General features: G+C 41.3%; 1 protein-coding gene across 1 annotated transcript in view; it reads right to left on the reverse strand.

Annotated features, from left to right (window-relative positions):
• Positions 1-4,570: 4,570 nt before the first annotated feature.
• vamp1 (vesicle-associated membrane protein 1) overlaps positions 4,571-24,550 on the reverse strand; it is a 21,260-nt gene continuing 1,280 nt past the window's right edge. Inside the window, exons 3-6 of the mRNA XM_017724352.2 lie at positions 23,893-24,028; positions 22,915-23,073; positions 18,215-18,266; positions 4,571-6,544 (exon numbers count right to left, since the gene is read on the reverse strand). Coding sequence (XP_017579841.1) covers positions 6,528-6,544; positions 18,215-18,266; positions 22,915-23,073; positions 23,893-24,028 — 364 coding nt within the window. The 3' untranslated portion in view covers positions 4,571-6,527. The remainder of the gene's footprint in view (positions 6,545-18,214; positions 18,267-22,914; positions 23,074-23,892; positions 24,029-24,550) is intronic.

Genomic DNA, 24,550 nt, shown 5'->3' on the forward strand with positions numbered 1-24,550 from the left:
CCATCCAGCAGCAGCTAACTCAAAAACCAGTCCAGCAACCAGCTCAGCCCCAAGTTGTTCTACCATCCCTGCCTTAAGCCCAAGCCTCCCTTAAAGTAGCCCTCTCAGATAAGTATGCTGGTGATCCAGATGGTTGTGAGGGGTTTTTACTTCAATGTGCCAACAATTTTTCTCAGCAACTTCCTCCTGGTCTGTCTGAGCATGCTAAAGTCATGTTTATCACCTCACTACTTACTGGTATACCTGAGGACATTGTTTCAGACAGAGGACCACAGTTTACATCACAGGTATGGAAGGCATTCATGGATAAATTGGAGGTTTCGGTCAGTCTTACCTCAGGTCGCAGACCACAAGCTAATGGTCAAGTTGAACGCCTTAATCAAGAAATAGGTCGTCTTCTATGTCACTACTGTCACGACCAACCAAGGGAGTGGTCACGTTTCTTTCTGTGGGCAGAATATGTACAAAATTCACACTGCAGTGCTTCCACTGACTTAACATCTTTCCAGTGTTTTTTAGGCTTTCAACCTCCAATATTCCCCTGGAATGCTGAAAGGACTGAGGCTCTGGCTTTCAATGAATGCTTTGAACATGGTGAGAGGACTTGGGAACAGACCCATAATCGCCTTGGTTTGGCGGTGCGCCGTCAGAAGGAACAGGTGGATCGACGTAGAGGTGATACCCTTTCTTTTAATCCTGGTGACAGAGTATGAGTATCTACTAGAGACCTCAAACTCAGACTCCCATGCAAGAAATTGAGCCCTAGGTATGTTAGGCCCTTCAAAGTGTTAAGACGGATCAATCAGGTAACGTATAGACTGGAGTTACGCTGTCAGTTTAAAATCTCACCCAGTTTTCTTGTCTCACTCCTCAGGCCTGTGATTCCTCGTTTCATCAACGCTTCCCTGACCATCCTGGTCCCAGACCTCGGGGTCGTCCCCTGGCTGAGCCCATAGCGCTTCGGGAGGGGGGGGGTTCTGTCACGCCTACTGGCCGTTCCTTCATTCAGAGATCAGCTTCTCCGGAATATTGAGAAGCTGACTTCTCACACACCTACCTACAATCTGCTCATCAGCCACCCTTTATAACCCGGTTTCTTACTCTGCCTCCTTGCGAGGTATTGCCACTCTCAGTGTCTTTATTGAGCTGTTATCCCTGTATTTTGGTCTTTCCTGGTTTTTTGACTCTTTGCCTGTCTGTACTCCCGATTTTTGCTCTGTGGATTTTGTGCGTTAAAGATTCTGTGCATTTGCATCTCACCACCCTGTCCGAGTGTTACATCATGTTTGTGTGGGTATATGCACTAATGATGTGCTTATAGGAAACACAGATACAGGTGAGAGCAGTACCAGTTGATAACTTAAGTTTATATAAATAATCCAAACCTAATCCAAACAACAAAGGTTTTTTTTATCCGTTTTATTTTCTTTGTCGCTTGAGTTCTGTGCCTTTTGCATATGTTTTTAAAGAGCTCAATCTTAATCCAAAGTGAAAAGCAGAAATGCACAGATACAGGTGAGAGCAGTAGCAGTTGATAACTTGTTAAGTTTATATAAATAATCCAAACCTAATCCAAACAACAAAGTTTCTCATTATTTTTCCGTCTTCATGTTCATGCGTTCTTGCTGAAATGACTATTAAATCAAATTGAATAATAAATATATTTTGTGTGAGCAATAAAGAGTGAACTCGGTTCAAATTTCAGAACTGTCAGAACAAAACCTTGTGTCTCCATTTTGCCTGTTTTTTTTCATTACATTATTTGAAAACACCATGTGTGCTTTACATTGGGTCAAACTTTCCATGACAAATGTAACAGAAATAGTTCAAAATTAAGCTCCTTTAATCTCAATACATTGACATTGCATTCATTACAAAAAACTAAATTTCCCTCTCCTGTAAAGTTACTGTTTTTCATTGTTTACTCCACAAATAGTTTTCCTTATTCATCTACTCCTCCTCTTGCCTCAGCCTTCCATTCCATTCATCTTGCCTGCTGGCAGCTACTCTGTCCTTTTGAAGCTTACCTAAGGCCCTCTACTCTTTGACTCTTTCATTTGTACACCTCTATGAGTTTTATCCCTATATTAAGACTAGCCCTTTGGGGGCTTCCATACAATAAATAAAGACAATGTAATGTTTAACATTCTCCTGCTGTGATGACACATTGGGGTGCTGTGGCCTGTAATCACAAACTTCCAACATGCAGTTCCTACATAACCGACAACCGATTCCTGCATAATGTACTATTCTGTCATCCCTTAATTAACTCATTACCCAACGTGTCAGCAACACACCTTTACTCCTTTGACTGCAGCAAGACAGACTTGACCCCTTTACCTCTTCAGATTAAAGTCATCCACTAACGCAACTTGAATCCTTACTGTGGCATTTCCGGCTCTGATCAAATGCCCTACCATTTGAAACTAGTTCTGCTGCTTCCCACCACTAGTTTAGACTCTTTGTATCATGTTCTCTACTTAAGTACAGTTATCATGACATTCTGTTAGGATCAATCAGCACCTTCTGTAGCCCAGGGACATCCGAATCACCGACTCATTGAATGCTGGTCTTAAGGCATATCGTACCTGACCAGACACTGTTCTTTGTAAAGAACATAAAGAATTTTTGAATGTAACATAATACTCACATGATTTACATTGTGCCAGACCATAAAATCACATGAAAAGTTTGAGGTTCGAAGTGTGGCAGCAGGAGTTTTTCAGTGTGGTAGTTCAAACTTCTCCATTTCTAGTTGATTTAGCTTTTTCTGTTCGTTTGGCTTTCTCATTAAGATGCACACAGTACCGGCAGTCCTCAGCAGCCAGTGGCAGTGGGACAGGACATTAGCATGCTGATTTAATAGCCTGGAATATCAGCTCCTAATTTGCAAGCACCCCATCAAAATCTGGTATGTGGACCAGCATGGCATTAAGACAGACAATGCACTGGTCCCTGGCATGCAGATTTAATAGCCTGGAATATCATGGTCGATGCTACACTCTGTCCAAAGCCTGTGGTTAATTTTTCACTCCAGCTCACAGCATTGGCGAGTTAGAAGTCCCCTTTTTCCACACCACTAACACACTATCCATGCTCCCGACACTCACTGGTTGGCCATATTACTTGCCACAACCCCGCTTCAAAGCTGTGATGTTGAGGATGGGTTCTGCTGTTTCGGCTTCCACGGTGGCAGCACGCTCATTCACTACCCCTGCTGCCTTTAACTGTCTGGAAGCAGTTCTTCTTGATGGACAGCATTGCTGGTGCTTCCCCATACTACCATTGCAGAGCCGCTGTCAGTGCTGCAAAGTCACCATGCTGCTCTGCCAATAAGTCCACGAGCACCTGGAGTGTCTTTCCTTCCAGGGCCAAAGCTGGATTGTGGTCTCTGCCTCTATCCAGCTGCAAAGCTGAGCAACCATCTGCAGCTGCATCGAATACAGCTTCCTTCCTCATTGTAGCGTGGCAGTAGAATGCATGCTGGCTCTGCTCTGCCATGCCTAAGCTGGGTGCCGCTGGCAACTGCTGCTCCACCACTATCACTTTTATCGATTCCACGTTCAATTTTGCTCTCGCCGACCAGCTCATTGTTTCTCTGCTGGCCATCATGCTGCTTTTTCTGTTGGCCATTGCACTCCCACCTTCCTCACTATTGGCTTCTGTTTCGCCACCTTGTCTCTGTATTTCAGTGCCAGATCGCACTTCTGTGCAGTGTGGCTTCACTCAGAGGAACAATCAGGAGAAGCCATGTTTTGCATAGAAAAGAGCTGTTTTATTAAAGCAGAAAATGAGGCACTCCTGAATTAACTGACATGAGGGCAGGTCCCTCCTGGCTCTATACTTTTCTCCCAGTGTTAAGCTCCAACTTAACTAAACCTAAACCTATGCACCAGTGGCAGAACACGATAATATGTGTAGATATTCATATCTGCATATGTACAGACATGCATCTTTTAGCTCATATTGGACAGTTAATATTTTATTTATTATATTTTTGTTCTAATTGTCTTTTCTAGAAATGTTTGCTACCTGTGTACTTGTCTGGTCTACTCAGTATGTTTCATGTCATACTTGTGTGCACTCATCTGGTCAAAAAAAGAGTGGGCCTTTTTCACCACTAAATGTCCTTCCTTAAATTTGTTCATCAGGATGGTCCTTAAGACTATAAAATGTCTTATTTATAATGGTTGGATAATTAGGTCCAGTGTTTACACATATCCAAATATTTACCCTACATCAGTAGCCCATTCACAATTAAGTTTTAAGCAGTGTTGTAGTCTGGTCTGTGTTTGCAGGAGGCACAATGATCCCTTTAACATCTGAAATTAAGCCTCATCTATTAGATTATTTACTATGCTTAAATGCTTCATGATGTTTTTGGTGGCATACATTCAATAATGCTTTACAAATGTATACTGGGTCATATAAATAGTTTGAACATTTTATGTTTACGTTTACACTTTTTCATTTTGTAGCTTTTTCTGTGACCCCGTTGAAAAGTTACATGAAAAACCTCAAGAATCAACAGACCCCCCCCCCCCCCCCCCCCCCCCCCCAAATAAAACAATCACATTTTCATCACTTTATTAGAATCAGCACACAATGGGCAAATGACATGCTGTTAAAAGATCAAACATACCACAGTACCACAGAAAATACCTGACTCTTCGCCACTAAATGTTTTGGTATTAGGTAAAATTACATTCACTGGCCTGCATAGGATTTGCCACCTGAATAAATGCTATGATGGATCTTGAATCAAATTCTCAGGGCAGCATAGTGCAGTTCTGCTTGTCTTTACTTGCTGATCGAAATTCTTAAATGCTGGAGACATTAGCAGTCACTTAGCTCTGCCTTTTCCATTCTCTAAGGGTTTTTATCAAAACATATGCCAAAAACTTAGAAATAGAGTAGTGTAAAAGAGATCTCCTTCTCGGTTGGGGCTGAATGCTTGTGATTTATCATAATTTGAAAGATTTTAAGGAATTTTTGCTGGTTTATTCAAACTGTCCACCCTACTATATCCAGCTTGTGTATTATGTATTGACCCCACAGGATGGTTTGGTGGAGAGAATCAATATATGCTGTTATCAATGCTCTACTCGAGTGACTGAAACAGGGTTAAGACCTTTAAATTTACAACTTCATGAACGTGTTCAGGTTTTTCAACCCGTTTTAATTATACAAGCCTATCTGGCCTTTGCAATATTACAAGCTTATCTCAAAGATTCATTATCTATAATATAAAGAACCACTCTTCTTAAGACGAGCCATCAAACACATAATAAGAATGTAAAATTCTTAACCATGTTTTCACAAGTCAAACAACAATAGGAGAATAGGAGAATTCTTCCTAGATTTTAGCGACTCGTTACATTAAGATGCTGCCTCATTCATTGTTAATAAATGTTTAAAGTTACATTCAACTTGGTTTGCATAGCTCGCTAATCTCATGGCCATTATTCATAAAGTAACCCAGAATAGGTGTGTTGAATTTGGAACATATCTTTCCCATCTACAACCACTATACACTGAGAAGCCACCTAGAGTCAGAAATAGTCATTTTTGGGAATAATATCACCTCCTCAATGTAAAACCAATCATGATATAAATCATGACATTCAACAAAAAAATTAGGAAAGGCATTCCTGCAAGAGACAAAACATAGGACTGTACCACACAGATGTGTGACTATGTGGAACTGTAATGAGTAAAAAGCAAGTTTAGTTCGAGGAAACATATGTAGTGCATGTATCATTCTTCATTTTTTTACTAGTCTATTTTGATTGCATCAACTGAATTAAAAACTGCCAATGATTAGTATCACATTCACATATAACATTTACATTTATGGCAGACGCTCTTATACAGAGCGACATACAATTTGATCATCTTACACTGGTAGGCGAAGGTAGTGTTAGGAGTCTTGCCCAAGGACTCATCTCGTGCTTGCCCAGGCGGGGGACTGAGCCCCAGTCTACAGCACAGAAGGCAGAGGTGTTACCCAATATACTATACCAACCACCATAAGCTTTATATCATCACACATTACACTCTACCTAACCATGTATGTCTCTTGGATCATATTTTCCGATTAAAAATTTAATCATTTATTTATTTAATGTGTAAATTGATTTTGAAATTTGTAATGTTATCCAATAAGGATGACTGAGACAGACCTGAATCACTCACTTTAGTTTCCTGAAACAAGAAAAAAAAACAGACGACTCATTAACAAAGCTAAAACAGCAGGGGGGAAAAGCCCATTAAGAAAGACATCGGGTAGGAGAAAGTGCACAGTTGCGAAGCACTCCGAGAGGTATGAAGGAACACGGTCGCATCGAAAGGAGGAAGTGCGGAAGAGGCACTGCGCTGACGGCTACACACTTGCTGCGGTTCAGATGAAAGGCATCAGTTAGGAGAAGGACTGAGGCTGAGGTGGGGACAAGGCATGGTGGAAATCACACAAAGCGTCTGCTCCTTTAGGCAGAATATCTCACGTCCTTGTATACAGAGAGGCCAAATCAGTAGTAGAAATACACTGTGGGGAAAAACAAATGATAGAAAAAGATGATGAGGGAAAACCCCAACAAAAAGTCAGTAATTACTGGAGCACAATAAATGCATTTGAGTAGTCAGAAAAAGGTGGAATTCATATATATTTAAAACTTAAAGCTTAATACATTGCTTCAGCATGACAAAACCTCCAAAATATTTAGTATTGCTTTTTCCATTTGCTGCCTCGTAAGTTCTAGGTATTAACCAAAGCACCAAGTACAAGCTACATTCTTTTAAACAATTCTGTAAAAAGAATTTTGCAGCTGGCTTTCCAACACAGACCACTTGAGCAAGCAAGGAACCATTCAAATGCTATGTAGATCCACTTTTGTGGAACCACAAGTGGTTCTTTTCTATAGAACCACTGCAGACCCACCTTTGAGAGTATATATATATAAAATCTTTTCCTGTGACGACACTATACAAATGAAACTTGGACACAACTTAAAGTACTAGGTGTACAGCTTATATAGCAGTACAGATTTTCTGTCCTCTGAAAATAACTCAGCTCACAGCCATTACTGTCTAAATAGCTGGCAACACAAGTGAGCACACCTCACAGTGTCCAAATTGTACTCAAAGTGCCAATATTTTGTGTGACCACCATTATTATCTAGCACTGCCTGAACATTCTTGGGCATGGAATTCGCCAAAGCTGCACAGGTTGCTACTGGAATCCTCTTCCACTTCTCCATGATGACATCACAGAGCGAGTGGATGTTAAGACACCTTGCACTCCTCCACCTTCCACTTGAGGAAGCCCCACAGGTGCTCAAGTGGGTTTAGGTCTGGAGACATACTTGACCAGTCCATCACCTTTACTATGTGAACTTCTGCGTGGAGAACACTGTACCCACCAGGACTGTACGGTGTTTCTCTAACAGCAAGCCGTGGATTAACCCTGACATAAAGGCTCTCCTGAAGGAGAAGAAGAGGGCCTTTAGATTAGGGGATAAGGAGGAGCTGAAAGCGGTGCAGAAGGAGCTGAGGAGGAAGATCCGGGAGGGCAAAGCTAGCTACAGGAGGAAGATGGAGGAACAACTACAGCACAATAATGTCAGCGGAGTCTGGAAAGGCCTTAAAGCAATCTCTGGCCACAAGAAGTCCGACTCTCAAGCAGTAGGGGACCAAAAGTGGGTGAACGATCTCAATCTGTTTTTCAACAGGTTTGATCACTCACCCGCCCCTCCCACTACACAGACATCTCTGCTGAAACCCTCCTGTCTGGCACTTCCAACATGCTGCTCTACCCCCTCTCTCACAACCACCCCCAGAACAACAACTTTCAGCTCACACCCACCCCCCACTGGTTCTGCTGGTTGTCGTAACACCCCGTTCACACATTTCAACACTCAGCACCCCCCCTGCTCCAGTCTGTCCTTCACAATGTCCCAGGTGAGAAATGAGCTCAGGAAGATCAAGGCGAGGAAGGCTACAGGGCCGGATGGCATCAGTGCCAGGCTCCTCAAGTCCTGCGCAGATCAGCTGTGTGGGATAGTGGAGCACATGTTCAACACAAGCCTGAAGCTGGGGAGAGTACTACAACTGTGGAAAACATCTTGTGTGGTGCCATTGCCAAAAACACAGCACCCAAAGGACCTCAGCAGCTACAGGCCGGTGGCACTGACGTCACACCTGATGAAGACACTGGAGAGGCTGGTCCTTAGACAACTCCCCCCTATGATGAGCTCATCTATGGACCCACTTCAGTTTGCCTACCAGCCTGGCATCGGGGTGGATGATGCCATCATCTACCTGCTGCATGGAGCTCTTTCTCACCTGGAGAAGCCTGGGTGCACTGTGAGAATCGTGTTCTTTGATTTCTCCAGTGCTTTCAACACCATACAGCCTGGGCTCCTGAAGGACAAGCTGGAACAGGCAGGGGTGGACCATCACCTAACACACTGGATCCTGGACTACCTCACCAACCGTCAACAGTATGTGAGGACAAGGGACTGTGTGTCCGACATGGTGGTCTGTAACACAGGGGCCAATGCAGGGAAGACCAAAGAACTGGTGGTGGATTTCCGCAGGCGCACACATCCCCCTCCAGCAGTGAACATCCAGGGAACGGACATTGAAAGAGTGGACTCCTATAAGTACCTGGGTGTGCACCTTAACTGTAAACTGGACTGGTCAGACAACACAGCTGCACTTTACAGGAAAGGACAGAGCAGACTCTACCTGCTCAGGAGACTGAGGTCATTTGGAGTGCAGGGGCCACTCCTGAGGACCTTTTTCGACACAGTGGTGGCATCAGCCATCTTCTATGGAGTGGTCTGCTGGGGCGGCAGCATCTCCATTGCAGACAGGAAGAAACTGGACAAACTGATCCGGAGGGCCGGCTCGGTCCTAGGGACTCCTCTAGACCCAGTGCAGGCGGTGGGAGAAAGGAGGATGCTGAACAAGCTAGCATCCATGCTGGAGAATGACTCCCACCCCATGCGTGAGACTCTGGCAGCACTGGGCAGTTCCTTTAGTGACCGGCTCCTTCACCCCAAGTGTGTGAAGGAGCGCTATCGCAGGTCCTTCCTTCCTGCTGCTGTGAGACTGTACAACCAGCACTGCTCCCAGTAGACCACATACAATACAATATACACTTACATTCAGAATGCGAACATTTTTCATTGTGCAATAGGCTAAGTGCAATACAGATTTATATGCAACTCTTATTTTATTTTATTTTATTATTACCCTTATTTTGTTTTAAATAGTCTAGAGATTTAGCTTTAATTTTTATTATTTATAATGTTGATAATGTTTATACTGCTTCCTGTTTCTACTACTGAGTGCCTTACTCCTGTTACTCTGCTGCTGCTGTAATACTGTGAATTTCCCCGCTGTGGGACTAATAAAGGATTATCTTATCTATCTTATCTTATCTTACTTTCAGCTTCCTCAGCAAGGCAGTTGTCATCTTGGAGGTGTGTTTGGGGTCGTTATCATGTTGGAAAACTGCCATCCAGCACAGTTTTTGAATGGAGGGGATCATGCTCTGCTTCAGAATGTCACAGTACATGTTAGAATTCATATTTTCCTCAATGAACCACAGCTCCCCAGCGCCGGCAGAACTCATGCAGCCCCAGACCCTGATTTTACCACTACCATGCTTGACTGTAGGCAGTAGACAGTTGTCTTGGTACTCCTCACCAAGGTGCCACCACACATGCTGGACACCATCTGAGCCATTTAATCTTGGTCTCGTCAGACCGCAGGACATGGTTCCAGTAATCCATGTTCTTGAACTGCTTGTCTTCAGCAAACTTTTTGCAGGCTATCTTGTGCATCAGCTTCAGAAAAGGCTTCCTTCTGGGACGACGGCCATGCAGACCGAGTTGTGCGGCGTACAGTCTGACTGCTGACAGGCTAACCTCCCACGTCTTCAACCTCTGCAGCAATGCTGGCAGCAGTCATGCATCTATTTTTTGAAGCCAACCTCTGGATTTGACGCTGAACATGTGGACTCAACTTTGGTCGACCTGGCAAGGCCTGTTCCGAGTGTAACCTGTCCTGGATATCCGCTGTATGACATTGGCCACCATACTATATCTCAGTTTTAGGGTGTTAGCAATCTTCTTATAGCCTAGGCCGTCTTTGTGGAGAGCAACAATTCTATTTCTCACATCCTCAGAGTTCTTTGCCATGAGAATATCTAGTTGCCAGTATAAGCGAATTGTACCCAAAACACCAAATTTAACAGCCCTGCTCCCCATTCACACCTGGAACCTTGTAACTCTAACGAGTCATGTGACACCAGGGAGGGACAACAATTGTGATTGGGCACAATTTGGACATGTTCACTGTGAGGTGTACTCACTTGTGTTGCCAGCTATTTAGACATTAATGGCTGTGTGCTGAGTTACTTTCAGAGGACAGTAAATCTGTACTGCTATACAAGCTGTACACCAAGTACTTTAAGTTATATCCAAGTTTCATTTCTATAGTTTTGTCCCAGGAAAAGATATAAAAAATATTTGCAGAAATGTGAGGGGTGCACTCACTTTTGTCAGATACTGTAAAAAGGTTGTACATGAACAAAGTTCAAAAAGTCCTCCATGTATGCACCTGTATATGAATCTAAGCTGTAAATGAAAGCAATGATTCATGCTAAATCGAAAATCTTTTCATCATTATAAATTATGACTTGACATATAATTTGCCCTGTACATGGAGGTGTGTGTCATTTACTTTCCTGATTAATCATGTAACATTACACTGAAACTTAAGAGCGACTGTGTATGTACTTGTTACCTTGCAGCAAATAATGATGAACTTGTTAGTTATTTATTATTATATTACTGTCTTATTATAATTTAACTCACAATAATATTATATATATATATATATATATATATATATATATACACACACACACACACACACACAGACACACAAACATTTCACTTCAAAAACTAATTTCACTAATTTCATCTACAATCCCAATTCCAATGAAGTTATGATGTTGTGTAAAACATAAATAAAAACAGAATACAATGATTTGCAAATACTTTTCAACCTATATTCAATTGAATACACTACAAAGACAAGATATTTAATGTTCAGATAAACAGATAAACTTTGTTGTTTTTTGCAAATATTCACTTATTTTGAATTTGATGCCTGCAACACGTTCCAAAGAAGTTGGGACAGGGGTATGTTTACCACTGTGTTACATCACCTTTCCTTTAAACAACACTCAATAAGCGGTTGGGAACTGAGGACACTAATTGTTGAAGCTTTGTAGGTGGAATTCTTTCTCATTCTTTCTTGATGTACAACTTCAGTTGCTCAACTCTCCATTGCTGTATTTTGTGCTTCATAATGCGCCACACATTTTCAATGGGAGGCAGGTCTAGACTGCAGGCAGGCCAGTATACTACCCGCACTCTTTCACCACAAAGCCACGCTGTTGTAACACGTGCAGAATGTGGCTGGGCATTGTCTTGCTGAAATAAGCAGGACGTCCCTGAAAAAGATGTTGCTTGGATGGCAGCATATGTTGCTACAAAACCTGTATGTGCCTTTCAGTATTAATGGTGCCTTCACAGATGTGCAAGTTACCCATGCCATGGGCACTAACACACCCCATACCATCAGACACCAGAGATACACCAGAGATGCTGGCTTTTGAACTTTGTGCTGATAACAATCCGGACAGTCCTTTTCCTCTTTGGCCCGGAGGACACGACGTCCATGATTTCCAAAAACAATTTGAAATGTGGACTCATCAGACCACAGGACACTTTTCGTCAGTCCATCTCAGATGAGCTCGGGCATTCAATGTTGGTTTTCTGGCTTGCCGCTTACTTGCAGAGATTTCTCCAGATTCTCTGAATCTTTTGATGATATTATGGACTGTAGATGATGCTTAGTCCTTAAATTCCTTGCAATTGCATGTTGAGTAACGTTGTTCTTAAACTGTTGGACTATTTGCTCACGCAGTTGTTCACAAAGTGGTGAACCTCGCCCCATCCTTGCTTGTGAACGACTGAGCCTTTCAGGGATGCTCCCTTTATACCCAATCATGACACTCACCTGTTTCCATTTACCTCACCTGTTCACCTGTGGAATGTTCCAAACAGGTGTTTTTTGAGCATTCCTCAACTTTTCCAGTCTTTTGTTGCCCCTGTCCCAACTTCTTTGGAACGTGTTGCAGGCATCAAATTCAAAATGAGTGAATATTTGCAAAAAACAATGAAGTTTATCCATTTGAACATTAAATATCTTGTCTTTGTAGTGTATTCAACTGAATATAGGTTGAAAAGGATTTGCAAATCATCATATTTTGTTTTTATTTATGTTTTACACAACGTCCCAACTTCATTGGAATTGGGGTTGTAGCTTTTATTGGACAGATATGTCTCAATAACATTTAAAATGTACAGATGTGCTATGACTCCTTTATTCCTACCTAGCAAAACACTGGGTATTCAAATTAACCTTTATACGCAGTAAAAATCAGCAGAGGTAGTGCATCCACTGAAGCACACTGTCTGTTGTGAGGGGAAATGATGGCTAGGATTAATTCTGGAAAAATATAGTGGTGTTTGTGAGTCTTTGTACATTTTATGCACCCTTAAAGGTAAGGATTATTGCTGCAACAATAACATTCTGTGTACATTAGATCCCCCAAAAACTTTGTGAATTTCTACATAAATATGATCTAAAGCATCATAACAATAGATAAGGGGAAGATAACAATGGATAAAGACAACCCAGTTAAACAAGTGACATAAAATATATATCATTTTTCATTAATTTCTTAAATCTAGCATTAAATGTCTGGTGGCAAAAGTATGGAAACCTCTGCTCTCAGGAACTAGTGTGAGCCCCTTGAGTAGCAAAGGAACCAAATATCCTGTAACCGTTGACCAGCCCTGCACACTGACTTCAAAGAATCTTGGTCCATTCCTCCTTACAGAACTGCTTCAATTGTAATGTTAGTGGGCTTTCTTGCATGAACACAACACCTTAGGTCCTGCCTCAATATTTCTATTGGATTAAGGTCTGGACTTTGACTAAGCCAGTTCCAAACTGCAAAATTTCTTCTGCTTTAACCATTCTATGTATGCTACCTGGTGTTTTTAGGGTTGTTGTCTTTCTGCAGAACCCACCTTCTTTTGAGGTTCAGCTCAGGGACAGATGCCCTAACATTCTACTGTGCAAATTCTTGAAAGAATCCAGAATTCACAGCTCCATCAAATGGTGGCAAGCCAGTAACAGCAAAACAGGCCCAAACCAAGATACTGCCACCACCATGTTTCACAGTCAAAGTTCTTATTCTACATACAGTGTTGGGTTTTGCAAAAAAACATTTCATTTTTTCTATCCACACAAAATTATTTCAAATGTTCCTCTGGAGAGAAGGTAATTTCTCCATGCTATCATTCCACACATAGACCATTTGCACACGTAACATTTAGTGTATACTTGATTGTGGACTTATGAACACTACTGGCATTATCCAGTATAACAGATGTCTGCAGCTCCTTACATATTGCCCTGGGGTTCATGTGATCTCTCAAAATATCCTACGCCTTAATCTTGGAGTAACTTTTGTTGGTTGACAGCTCTAGGGACAGGGAACCATGGTGTTGAATTTCCTCCACTTCTACACTATCAGGCTGACAGCAGATCCAAAATTGTCAGAAAAGGTTCTGGAACCTTTTACTGCAAAATGAGCATTGGCAGCTGTCACGATCCCAAAGGTGCTCTATTGGATTGAGATCTGGTGATTGTGGAGGCCATTGCAGTACAGTGAACTCACTGTCATGTTCGAGAAACCAGTTTGAGATGATATGAGCTTTGTGACATGGTGCATTATCCTGCTGGAAGTAGCCATCAGAAGATGGGTACACTGTGGTCATAAATGGATGGACATGGTCAGCAACAATACTCAGGTAGGCTGCAGCATTTAAACGATGCTCAATTGGTATTAAGGGGCCCAAAGTGTGCCAAGAAAATATCCCCCACACCATTACACCACCACCAGCAGCCTGAATCATTGATACAACACGGGATGGATCCATGCTTTCATGTTGTTTATGCCAAATCCTGACCCTACCATCTGAATTTCGCAGCTGAAATCAAGACTCGTCAGACCAGGCAACATTTTTCCAATCTTCTATTGTCCAATTTCAGTGAGCCCGTGCGAACTGTAGTCTCAGTTTCCTGTTCTGAGCTGACAGGAGTGGCACCCGGTGTGGTCTTCTGCTGCTGTAGCCCATTTTCTTCAAGGTTCGACATGTTGTGCATTCAGAGATGGTATTCTGCATTCCTTGGTTGTAACAAGTGGTTATTTGAGTTACTGTTGCCTTTCTATCATCTGGAACCAGTCTGCCCATTCTCCTCTGACCTCTCACATCAACAAGGCATTTTCATCCACACAACTGCTGCTCACTGGATATTTCCTCTTTTTTGGACCATTCCCTGTAAACCCTAGAGATGGTTGTGTGTGAAAATCCCAGTAGATCAGCAGTTTCTGAAATACTCAGACCAGCCCGTCTGGCAACAACAACCACGCCACGTTCAAAGTCACTTAAATCACCTTTCTTCCCCATCCTGATGCTCGGCCTGCACTTCAGCAAGTTGTCTTGACCACCTCTACATGCCTAAATGCATTGAGTTGCGGCCATGTGATTGGCTGATAAGCTATTAGTGTTAACAAGCAATTGAACAGGTATACCTAATAAAGTAGCCGGTGAGTGTATATATATATATATATATATATATATATATATATATATATACATTGCTCAAAAAAATAAAGGGAACACTTAAACAACGCAATATAACTCCAAGTAAATCAAACTTCTGTGAAATCAAACTGTCCACTTAGGAAGCAACACTGATCAATTTCACAGCTGTTGTGCAAATGGAATAGACAACAGGTGGAAGTCATTGCCGATTAGCAAGACACACTCAATAAAGGAGTGGTTCTGCAGGTGGGGACCACAGACCACTTCTCAGTACCTTTCTGCTTTCTGGCTGATGTTTTGGTCACTTTTGAATGTTGGTGGTGCTTTCACACTCGTGGTAGCATGAGACGGACTCTACAACCCACACAAGTGGCTCAGGTAGTGCAGCTCATCCAGGATGGCACATCAATGCGAGCTGTGGCAAGGAGGTTTGCTGTGTCTGTCAGCGTAGTGTCCAGAGCCTGGAGGCGCTACCAGGAGACAGGCCAGTACACCAGGAGACATGGAGGAGGCCGTAGGAGGGCAACAACCCAGCAGCAGGACCGCTGCCTCCGCCTTTGTGCAAGGAGGAAGAGGAGGAGCACTGCCAGAGCCCTGCAAAATGACCTCCAGCAGGCCACAAATGTGCATGTGTCTGCACAAACGGTTAGAAACCGACTCCATGAGGATGGTATGAGGGCCTGACATCCACAGATGGGGGTTGTGCTCACAGCCCAACACCGTGCAGGACACTTGGCATTTGCCAAAGAACACCAAGATTGGCAGATTCGCCACTGGCGCCCTGTTCTCTTCACAGATGAAAGCAGGTTCACACTGAGCACATGTGACAGACGTGACAGAGTCTGGAGACGTCGTGGAGAGCGATCTGCTGCCTGCAACATCCTTCAGCATGACCGATTTGGCAGTGGGTCAGTAATGGTGTAGGGTGGCATTTCTTTGGAGCCCCGCACAGCCCTTCATGTGCTCGCCAGAGGTAGCCTGACTGCCATTAGGTACCGAGATGAGATCTTCAGACCCCTTGTGAGACCATATGCTGGTGCGGTTGGTCCTGGGTTCCTCCTAATGCAGGACAATGCTAGACCTCATGTGGCTGGAGTGTGTCAGCAGTTCCTGCAAGATGAAGGCACTGAAGCTATGGACTGGCCCGCCTGTTCCCCAGACCTGAATCCCATTGAGCACATCTGGGACATCATGTCTCGCTCCATCCACCAACGTCACGTTGCACCACAGACTGTCCAGGAGTTGGCGGATGCTTTAGTCCAGGTCTGGGAGGAGATACCTCAGGAGACCATCCGCCACCTCATCACGAGCATGCCCAGGCATTGTAGGGAGGTCATACAGGCACGTGGTGGCCACACACAATACTGAGCCTCATTTTGACTTGTTTTGAGGTCATCACATCAAAGTTGGATCAGCCTGTAGTGTGTTTTTCCACTTTAATTTTGTGTGTGACTCCAAATCCAGGCCTCCATTGGTTAATAAATTTGATTTCCATTGATGAATTTTGTGTGATTTTGTTGTCAGCACATTCAACTTTGTACAGAACAAAGTATTCAAGGAGAATATTTCATTCATTCAGATCTAGGATGTGTTATTTGAGTGTTCCCTTTATTTTTTTGAGCAGTGTATATATATCAGGCATAACATTATGACCTATGCTCATTGTCCATTTTATCAGCTCCACTTACTGTATAGTTGCACTTTGTAGTTCTACAATTACAGACTGCTGTGTCTGATCCACTTGGAGCAGCACAACACAGACACACACCACCACCACCATGTAGTGCTGAGAATAATCCACCACCCAAATAGTGCCTGCTTTGTGAGGTTGCATGGGGGTTGTGACCACTGAAGAACAGGGTAAAAGGGGCCTAGCAAAGTATGCAGAGAAACGGAGGGACTACAGTCTGTAATTTTGGAACTAAAAGTGCACCAATATAGCAAGTCGAGCTGATAAAATGGACGAGCATAGAAACAAAAAGGTCATAATGTTATGCCTGATCGGTATAATGCGCCTCATCATGGTCCTCAAACCATTCCTGAACAATTTGTGCAGTGTGGCAGAGTGTGTTATCCTGTTGAAAGAGGCCACTACCATCAGGGAATACCACTGCCATGAAAGAGTGTACTTGCTCCAAAACAACATTTAGATAGGTGGTATATGTCAAACTGATGTCCACATGAATGTCCAGACCTAGGGTTTCCTGCCTTAACACTGTCCACAGCATTACACTCCTACCAGCTCTATATCTTCCCACAGTGCATTCTGGTGTCATCACCTCCCTGGTTAAACAGCACACAAATACCTGGCCTTCCACATTATGTAAAAGAAAACAATACTCATCGCACCAGGCAAGCTTCTTCCATTGTTCAAAAGTCCAGTTCTGAAGATTGCTTGCCCATTGTAAACTCCTTTTTAACAGTGGACAGGGCATGTGTACTCTGACTGGTCCCATACGTAGCAGCATGCAATGTACTGTGTGACACATTTCTCATCCAGTTTGTGGTTTCACAGTTCAGTTTGTCCCTCTTCAGACCACTGTTGGTAGGTACTCACCACTGCTAAGCAGGAGCACCTAACAAGCCCAGCCATTTCAGAGATGCTCCAACCTAGTCATCATGATTTAGGCCTTGTCAAAGTCGCTCCGGTCTTTACTGTTCACTAACTGTGTAATACAACCCAGACCTTGACAGATGCTGCTTTTATGAGATAGTCAGTGTTCACTTTATGTGTGAAGGGAATGTTCAGGCTCATCAATGTGTAGGTGTGTGTGTGTGTATGTGTGTGTATGTGTATATATATGTAAATATATATATATATATATATATATATATATATATATATAAAGTACAACAGTTAAATAAATAAAGTAAGAAATAATTAAACAGGGCTGTAAACGTGGCACAATATGTTTTAATTTTAGCAATTCTTTTCCGTCAAACTATAGTTCCTTAACAAGCAGCTTGTTGCTACGTCAGAGTAAAAAACTCCGCTCACTCACTACACAGCCAACAGTTCGTTGTCCAGCTCCTTACACTAAATTCCAAAATTGTATTTACCACTGCGCAAGCTTTTCAGCCAACAGCTGTGACAGAACACCTAAACAAGAAGAAATGTGAGCCATAAAAATGCCACAATATCAAGTTTAGCTCAGTTTTGTCAATTTTTGCAAGTTCAATATTAATGTTGTTCTGTTCCAGCCAGTCTGTAAAGCATTTTACAGCCTATTTTGTTTAGTTTAAATGGCTTGAGCGTCTACTTCAGCTGTCAAAGTCATTGCTTAGTAACGACGTCCCAGCAGAATGAAAAAACAGCCTGTTATGGCAAAATAACAGGATATATCCTGTTATTTTGGTTTAGAGGTGTCAAAGCAATGCATGGTCTTAATTTCACTGGGAGACACAGTAACTGCTGTTTGATATGCACTGCACTGTAGGGTAAGAGAGTTACTTACTGAAAACAATGCCCATCAGGATGACCCCGATAACCCCCATCATGATCATCATCTAAAGAAAAGAGAAAAATAATAAAAAAATACACTGTTATTAATATACACACGATCATACACAATCAGTGCATGTTACAAGTTACTGTTTTTTTGTGATGATACTGAATACACCTTGAGCTTGTCTAGATCTAGTCAAAACAAACATGTAGGCTGGCAGCACAGCGTGATATGCATAGGTGTGCTTCATCATGCAAAATGCAGAAATCTCTCAGAAATGTAAAAAAAACTTTTTTAAAGAAATGTATTTATACTTTATTCATTATTTTCATGTCATGTTTTGTTCATAAAGTGAAAAAAAATCACACATCCTGTACAGAGAAAACACTTTCTAACAGACATTGCTGTTTATTTTGCTTAATGTAACACATTGGAACAATGCTAAAACATGTGACCTCAACACATTTGTGCTTTAATTTATCCTCAGTACATTCAGCACAGCAAATAAATAGACATTGTCCACTAACACTCCAGAAAAATGCCATATGCCATCTTCATTCTCTGGTTATGAGGAGCATGTTCTCATTTATGACATCTCCTTACTTTCCCTGTGGGAACACGGGAAGTACTGACACATTGATTGAAACCCCATTCATTATGTCTGCAGCCTAAAGTGTGTAAATCTTTTGAGCCTGATGCATCACATTGATTTTAATGAAGCTTCTATGCCAGTGTTTCTCAGTGCTGATCTTAAGGAGCAACTGCATTGCACTGTTTCAACTAAACAGGAGTTCAGAAGCGCTGGCATTAAAAGCTTCATGTGATACATCAGGCTCAGGAGATAACAGTGATTTACGCATTTTACTCCATTCTCCAGCCCCCAGAGTAATTCTATGCTATTTTATTTCTATTCATAATGTGAGCTTCAGAAGTGCAGTAATGGAATGCTTACATGCACTAAAGCACTACTAATGTAATTTATGTTTGCAAAAGTTTAAACATCCTTAGTCAAATGTTTTTTGTAGATGTTTTAATACATCATAAACAAATTTAATTATTGCAATTTTCTGCAAATTTAAGAGCACAAGTTTGATTTCTTTGTTTAACATATGAGAAAAAAACCCATAAACTCATAAAACCATATACCATAACGATCGCAGTGGCTTAAATGTGGCATAATTTCGACACAGGCCACATTTATGTTTTACATTTTCTCCCGTATGTTCATTTTAGTGCACAATTTATTGGAAATTTAGTGCACAATTTTAGTAATTTCCCAGTTTAACATACTGGGAAAGGAAACAATATATAAAATGTGGCATAACCTTTGTATGGGCCATAATTAATGTTTTATTTTTCCCAGTATGATGAAATCAGCAAATAAACAGTAATTGTGCATTATGTGTGTTCTCTGTAGAGGATGTATTAAGTTATTATAGAAAAAAAGTACACTTTATGTATAACTGGACATTAAAGTTAAGAATGTGTTTTTCTTTTCCAATAAAGTTCCCACTTCAGAGATACAAACACAGTTTGCAAGAGCACCAGTGATAATCTGAGTTCCCTGGAAAGCCAAAAAAATAGCCTCAGATTTAAAACCTGAGTAAATAACAGCATCACTTCCTCTGCTGCACTTTCCTCATCACTTGACACAATACAGAAGGTGCTGCAAAGATTCTGTGAAACGAATATTAAATAATTACAAACGCAAAGCAGAAAAGAGATATTTTTCTAAGGGAAAGGTGGGAATAGTCACTAGAGTAGTTTATTTTAGCCATGAGGGGAAAAAAGAGGTGGCGAGTGCTTGTATGAGAGAGGGGAGGGATTATTATTAGTGGCGGTTACATCACAAGTCACAGCTGGGTTTTAATCCAGTCGTGCTGTAATCCAGATTGAGGCTAGAAGCACCCTCCCCCAACCTCTGTCTACAAACGTGATTGGATGGGAGGGTTTTCAGCCATCTGGGTAAAAAGGCAGTGGGGGTGGGGACAAGAGAAGAGGAAGGAGAGAACATTGGGGGGGGGGGGGTTATAAATTTATACTGTAGGATGGATTGACAGAGAGCTGGATGAAGGGATAAAAATGTAATATGTAAAGTGAGGCTGACTGAATGGAGCTGAGCCAAATACACCATCATCACTGACTCACACAAGATGGACACCACGCCTACGACAGCAGCAAGAGATCATTCTGTTCAATGGACCGGGGCTTGCGTCAGAACTGGACTCAAACAGTGGCCCAAGGAAATATTTGGTCGCTTTAACCATTGGAAAACTTTAAGAAAATCAATTTAATAAAGGACACTTCATAACATGTTTAAATATTTTTGTTTCAGAGAAAAGCACTTTCAGAACAACATCAAACCGATGGTAGACTGTGTGGAGAAAGGCTGGAGACGTATTACAGAAATACGTTTTACAAATACTGTCCTAACTTCAACCCCGTTCGTGTCCTAACTACTGTTTTGTTATTGTTCCATCATTTTTAGGCAACTGTAACAGGCAGCACAGTTCACTACTAACATAACGACCATGTTTATATCAATTACAACGGTCGTTTCAGTTGTGAGATGTTTTTCGTTCGTAACTCTGTGTTTCAGCATCTCCACCATCTTTTCTTATTAAATAAAGAGTACTTTCAGCCCAATATTTAGCTAGCTACTTGCTGTTCTTAACATTAATGTTAATTAATTAATTAATTGTGTGGCATTTCAGACTACATTTGTTACATATCTTCCAGTTTATTGCACTTTGGTTTTGTTTTGACCTTTTTCACATTAGTAATTGCAACTGTAACTTTTTTTTAAATTATTTTGATTACATGTTTACTCTACTAATGGATTTAGATTGACAGGAACATAACCCAACCAAGTGCTAGTTATAAAACAAATAAACAGTTCAAAACTTTTCTTTCCTGAACTACTAGCCTGAGAAAATACTTAAAATTTGACTACTGTCACTCTGTGTTGTGTTCAAGATGTATAGACTCTATGGTTAAATATGTGAAGCAGGTTTGGCTACTGTCACAACAAATCTGCATCATCATAAGAAGCTTTTAAATGAATTAAATATATATTTGCAGGCCTACATTGAAAATAAAAACATACCTATTCATTGGTGTTTGTAGCCTGAATTGAAAGAATCCTAAGTGTTTTTACTCACACTAGCAGAGTAAATGCTGTGATATATATGTCTCTCACTTTAAAGCACTTCATGGAACTCAATCATGTTTCACAGGCTACAAATTCTCCACAAGAGGGTGCCAATAGTGGCCATTAGTAATAATTTATCACTCCACATAACGTCTTCACAATATTCAATAGCCTTATTTTATGTCCATACCATGCAGCCCTATGGAGAAGCCTGCAAAGAACCCGCTCAAACAATAAAGATCTGAAACACACCAGCTGCCTCTTGGAAGAATACTTCCATGACAGTCTTTGAATAGCCCATTTAAAATAAATGCCACTTGTTTTGACAGTCTGTTTCCTAACACGATGTTCTTAATATATTTTTAAGTAGACCTCAAACACCTTCCTAATGGAGATGGCACAATACCAGTTTTCTGACAACAAAATCTTCACCTGATAGATCTGATATTTTCAGTTATGAAAAAAACAAGATTTTTTTTAATTGAAGCATGTTATTTAAATTGGCCATCCACCCTCAAACTGCTCAAACAAACACTACCAGGAGTAAACAAAAACCAAAGCTTTTCTATAAATTAAGTTAGAAAACAACCTCACTTTCAGTACAAATGTGTGCAAACATACAAAATTAGTATTTTAGCATAATATTAGTTACTTGCTGTTGGTAACATTAATGTCATAATTCAGCTATATGTGGCTACTGCTGTTATCACATGCCTGACCTCACCTCGCTTTACATTACGCTGCACAATTCTGTGATTCTGTGATATTTCAGGCTAAATTTGTTACAGTATCATTATACAGTATCTTTTTTTGGCTCATTTTCTGCTGGTAAAATGGAGAAAAATTAAGGTGTTGACATAGCGACTTTCTAGTTGTCACACTAGCCTAGTGATTTATAGGTCGAGCTGCATTCGGGTTATTTCAAAATGAAAACACTCCAGCATCAACACTGAGTCAGCAATGCCCTACACGGCAGCTCCAGCAGCAACACCCCCCCCCCCTCCCCCCCCATTCTGCTAATGTAAGAACTCGATGACACAGGCACAAAAGCAGATGTAATTGCAGGCCTGTTCGAGAAGGATCTTGGCTTTTTTTAAGAAAGCATTCTCTGGAGATTCTCCTTAAATCAGTTTTTTGCTACCTCTTACACTGACTTGCATTACAAATGCCTGTCAATTTGGTAGTTTTTAAGGATGTCCTTTGCATACAATATTTATTGTAACTTCCACCAACACAACAAAACTTTGCGCCTTTAAAATGATAAGAAAAGGCATTCTAACCTTAAGAAATATTAATGTAATGGGATTTCATTCTATGTAATTATGGCCATTTCAATTGGTTCACTGTTCATTAAATGTTTACACCACATAAATAAAAAGGATAATATCTAAACAAAGAGGTAAATGAGTGAATGGCATAATCAGTTATGTCCAATCCACCTCACGCTACAGTCTGTTGTTACGTCTTAACCAACCATGGTAAGACTAGTCCAGACTGCCATCTAAAGCCACTTTTTGTTTCTGCACATGCACACTTGAGTACATCTTACAGGACCCACCTTGCAGTTCTTCCACCAGTATTTGTTCTTCAGTTTGGCAGCACTGCTCTCGAACTGTGAGGCTCCAGCCTGCAGCGCGTCAGCCCGGTCGTCCAGCTCCGACAGCTTCTGATCCCTCTCCAGAACCTTGTCCACATTCACACGCATGATATCCACCACCTACAGGGATTCATTATAGGTGGAATCAGTTATGCCCATACGACATCCTGATCCTGGTTATTTCAAATATAATGATGATGCACAACTAGAATATATATTATATATAGATTTTACCCATTAGGACAAAATAAGAAAAACACTTCAGTACTTAAGTGTACAACCTTTCTACTGATGATGTCATCTCACCGAGTCCTTTTTGCAAGTCACAGTCTGACTCACACTAGAATGCTTTACCCTGAATGCCGTGATTTCTCTCACTTTGATGTTTTCTCACCAATAAAAATACTCCCAAGTAAGAGTCTTGTTAATTCTGTAAATCAATCTATCTATCTATCTATCTATCTATCTATCTATCTATCTATCTATCTATCTATCTATCTATCTATCTACCTATCTATCTATCTATCCATCCATCCATCCATCCATCCATCCATCCATCTATAGAAGCATGGTTTGAGTGCCCCTGGGCACATTACTTCCATAATTACTGTTTATTGGCTAAATTTAACGCTTTGACATAAAAAACATAAAAGCTGGTAAAACTTACAGCTCAAGTCATTTTATTCAATATGTTCAACTAATAAATAGCAAATAAATACATATGCACTAAAACCTGCAGGAAAAATGCCTTAACTTTGTTCTCTGATAAACTTGCATATCACTGTCTTCGTATTAGACATTGAATCTGAATCCAACAAAGCTTTGATGTCTCCCTTTTAACTTCATTACTGGTAACAAATGAAACACTCATTTGTTATCTTTGTTCTATAATGTCTATAAATCAATTTTGTTTCTTCTTTATTTTATGGACATGCTTACCTCATCCACTTGGGCTTGTGTCTGTTGGAGGCGGCGGTTGCTGGTGAGGTTTGGGGCCGCATTGGGTGGTCCTCCCTCACCTTCTGGAGCCCCGGGGGCACCTGGGCTAGCAGCAGCATCCGGGGCAGGGGCGGACCTATGCAGAGGAAACAGGAGCTCAGGCCGCCACAGACCAGAACATACCATATCAGGACAATGATGCACTGAATCTTAGTTGATTCAAATGTGTGCATCATTTCCATATGAATAAAATACATCACAAACACAAATGTGTCTTCCAGTGGTTTCAAAATGTGCTGAAACCCAAAACCTAAAAGAAAGTTCGTGTTTGTTCTAAATAGGCTGTTGCTTACTGTCTGCTGGATTTGAAGGAGAATTCCACAGATTCTATTTCTCAAAACTTCTGTTTAAGTAATAGTCATTGAGAACGGTTTGATGTAACATGTCCCGTTCCAGAGAAACTTCGAATTATTCAGAATTATTCACAGTGCTGGTGATAGGAACCAGATTTTACAATAGTTTTGAGACAAAAGATTGAAGGTTTTGGCCTAAAACATACAGCCTAGTTTTAGAACTGTTCAAGGCAGAGTGGTACACGCAGGGCCATTACAAGGCAAAACAGTCCCCAATGAAAACTTCTTTTCTCTGGATTCTCCAC

This window comes from Pygocentrus nattereri, chromosome 1, assembly GCF_015220715.1.
Source record: "Pygocentrus nattereri isolate fPygNat1 chromosome 1, fPygNat1.pri, whole genome shotgun sequence".
In the NCBI taxonomy this organism is placed as follows: Eukaryota; Metazoa; Chordata; class Actinopteri; order Characiformes; family Serrasalmidae; genus Pygocentrus; species Pygocentrus nattereri.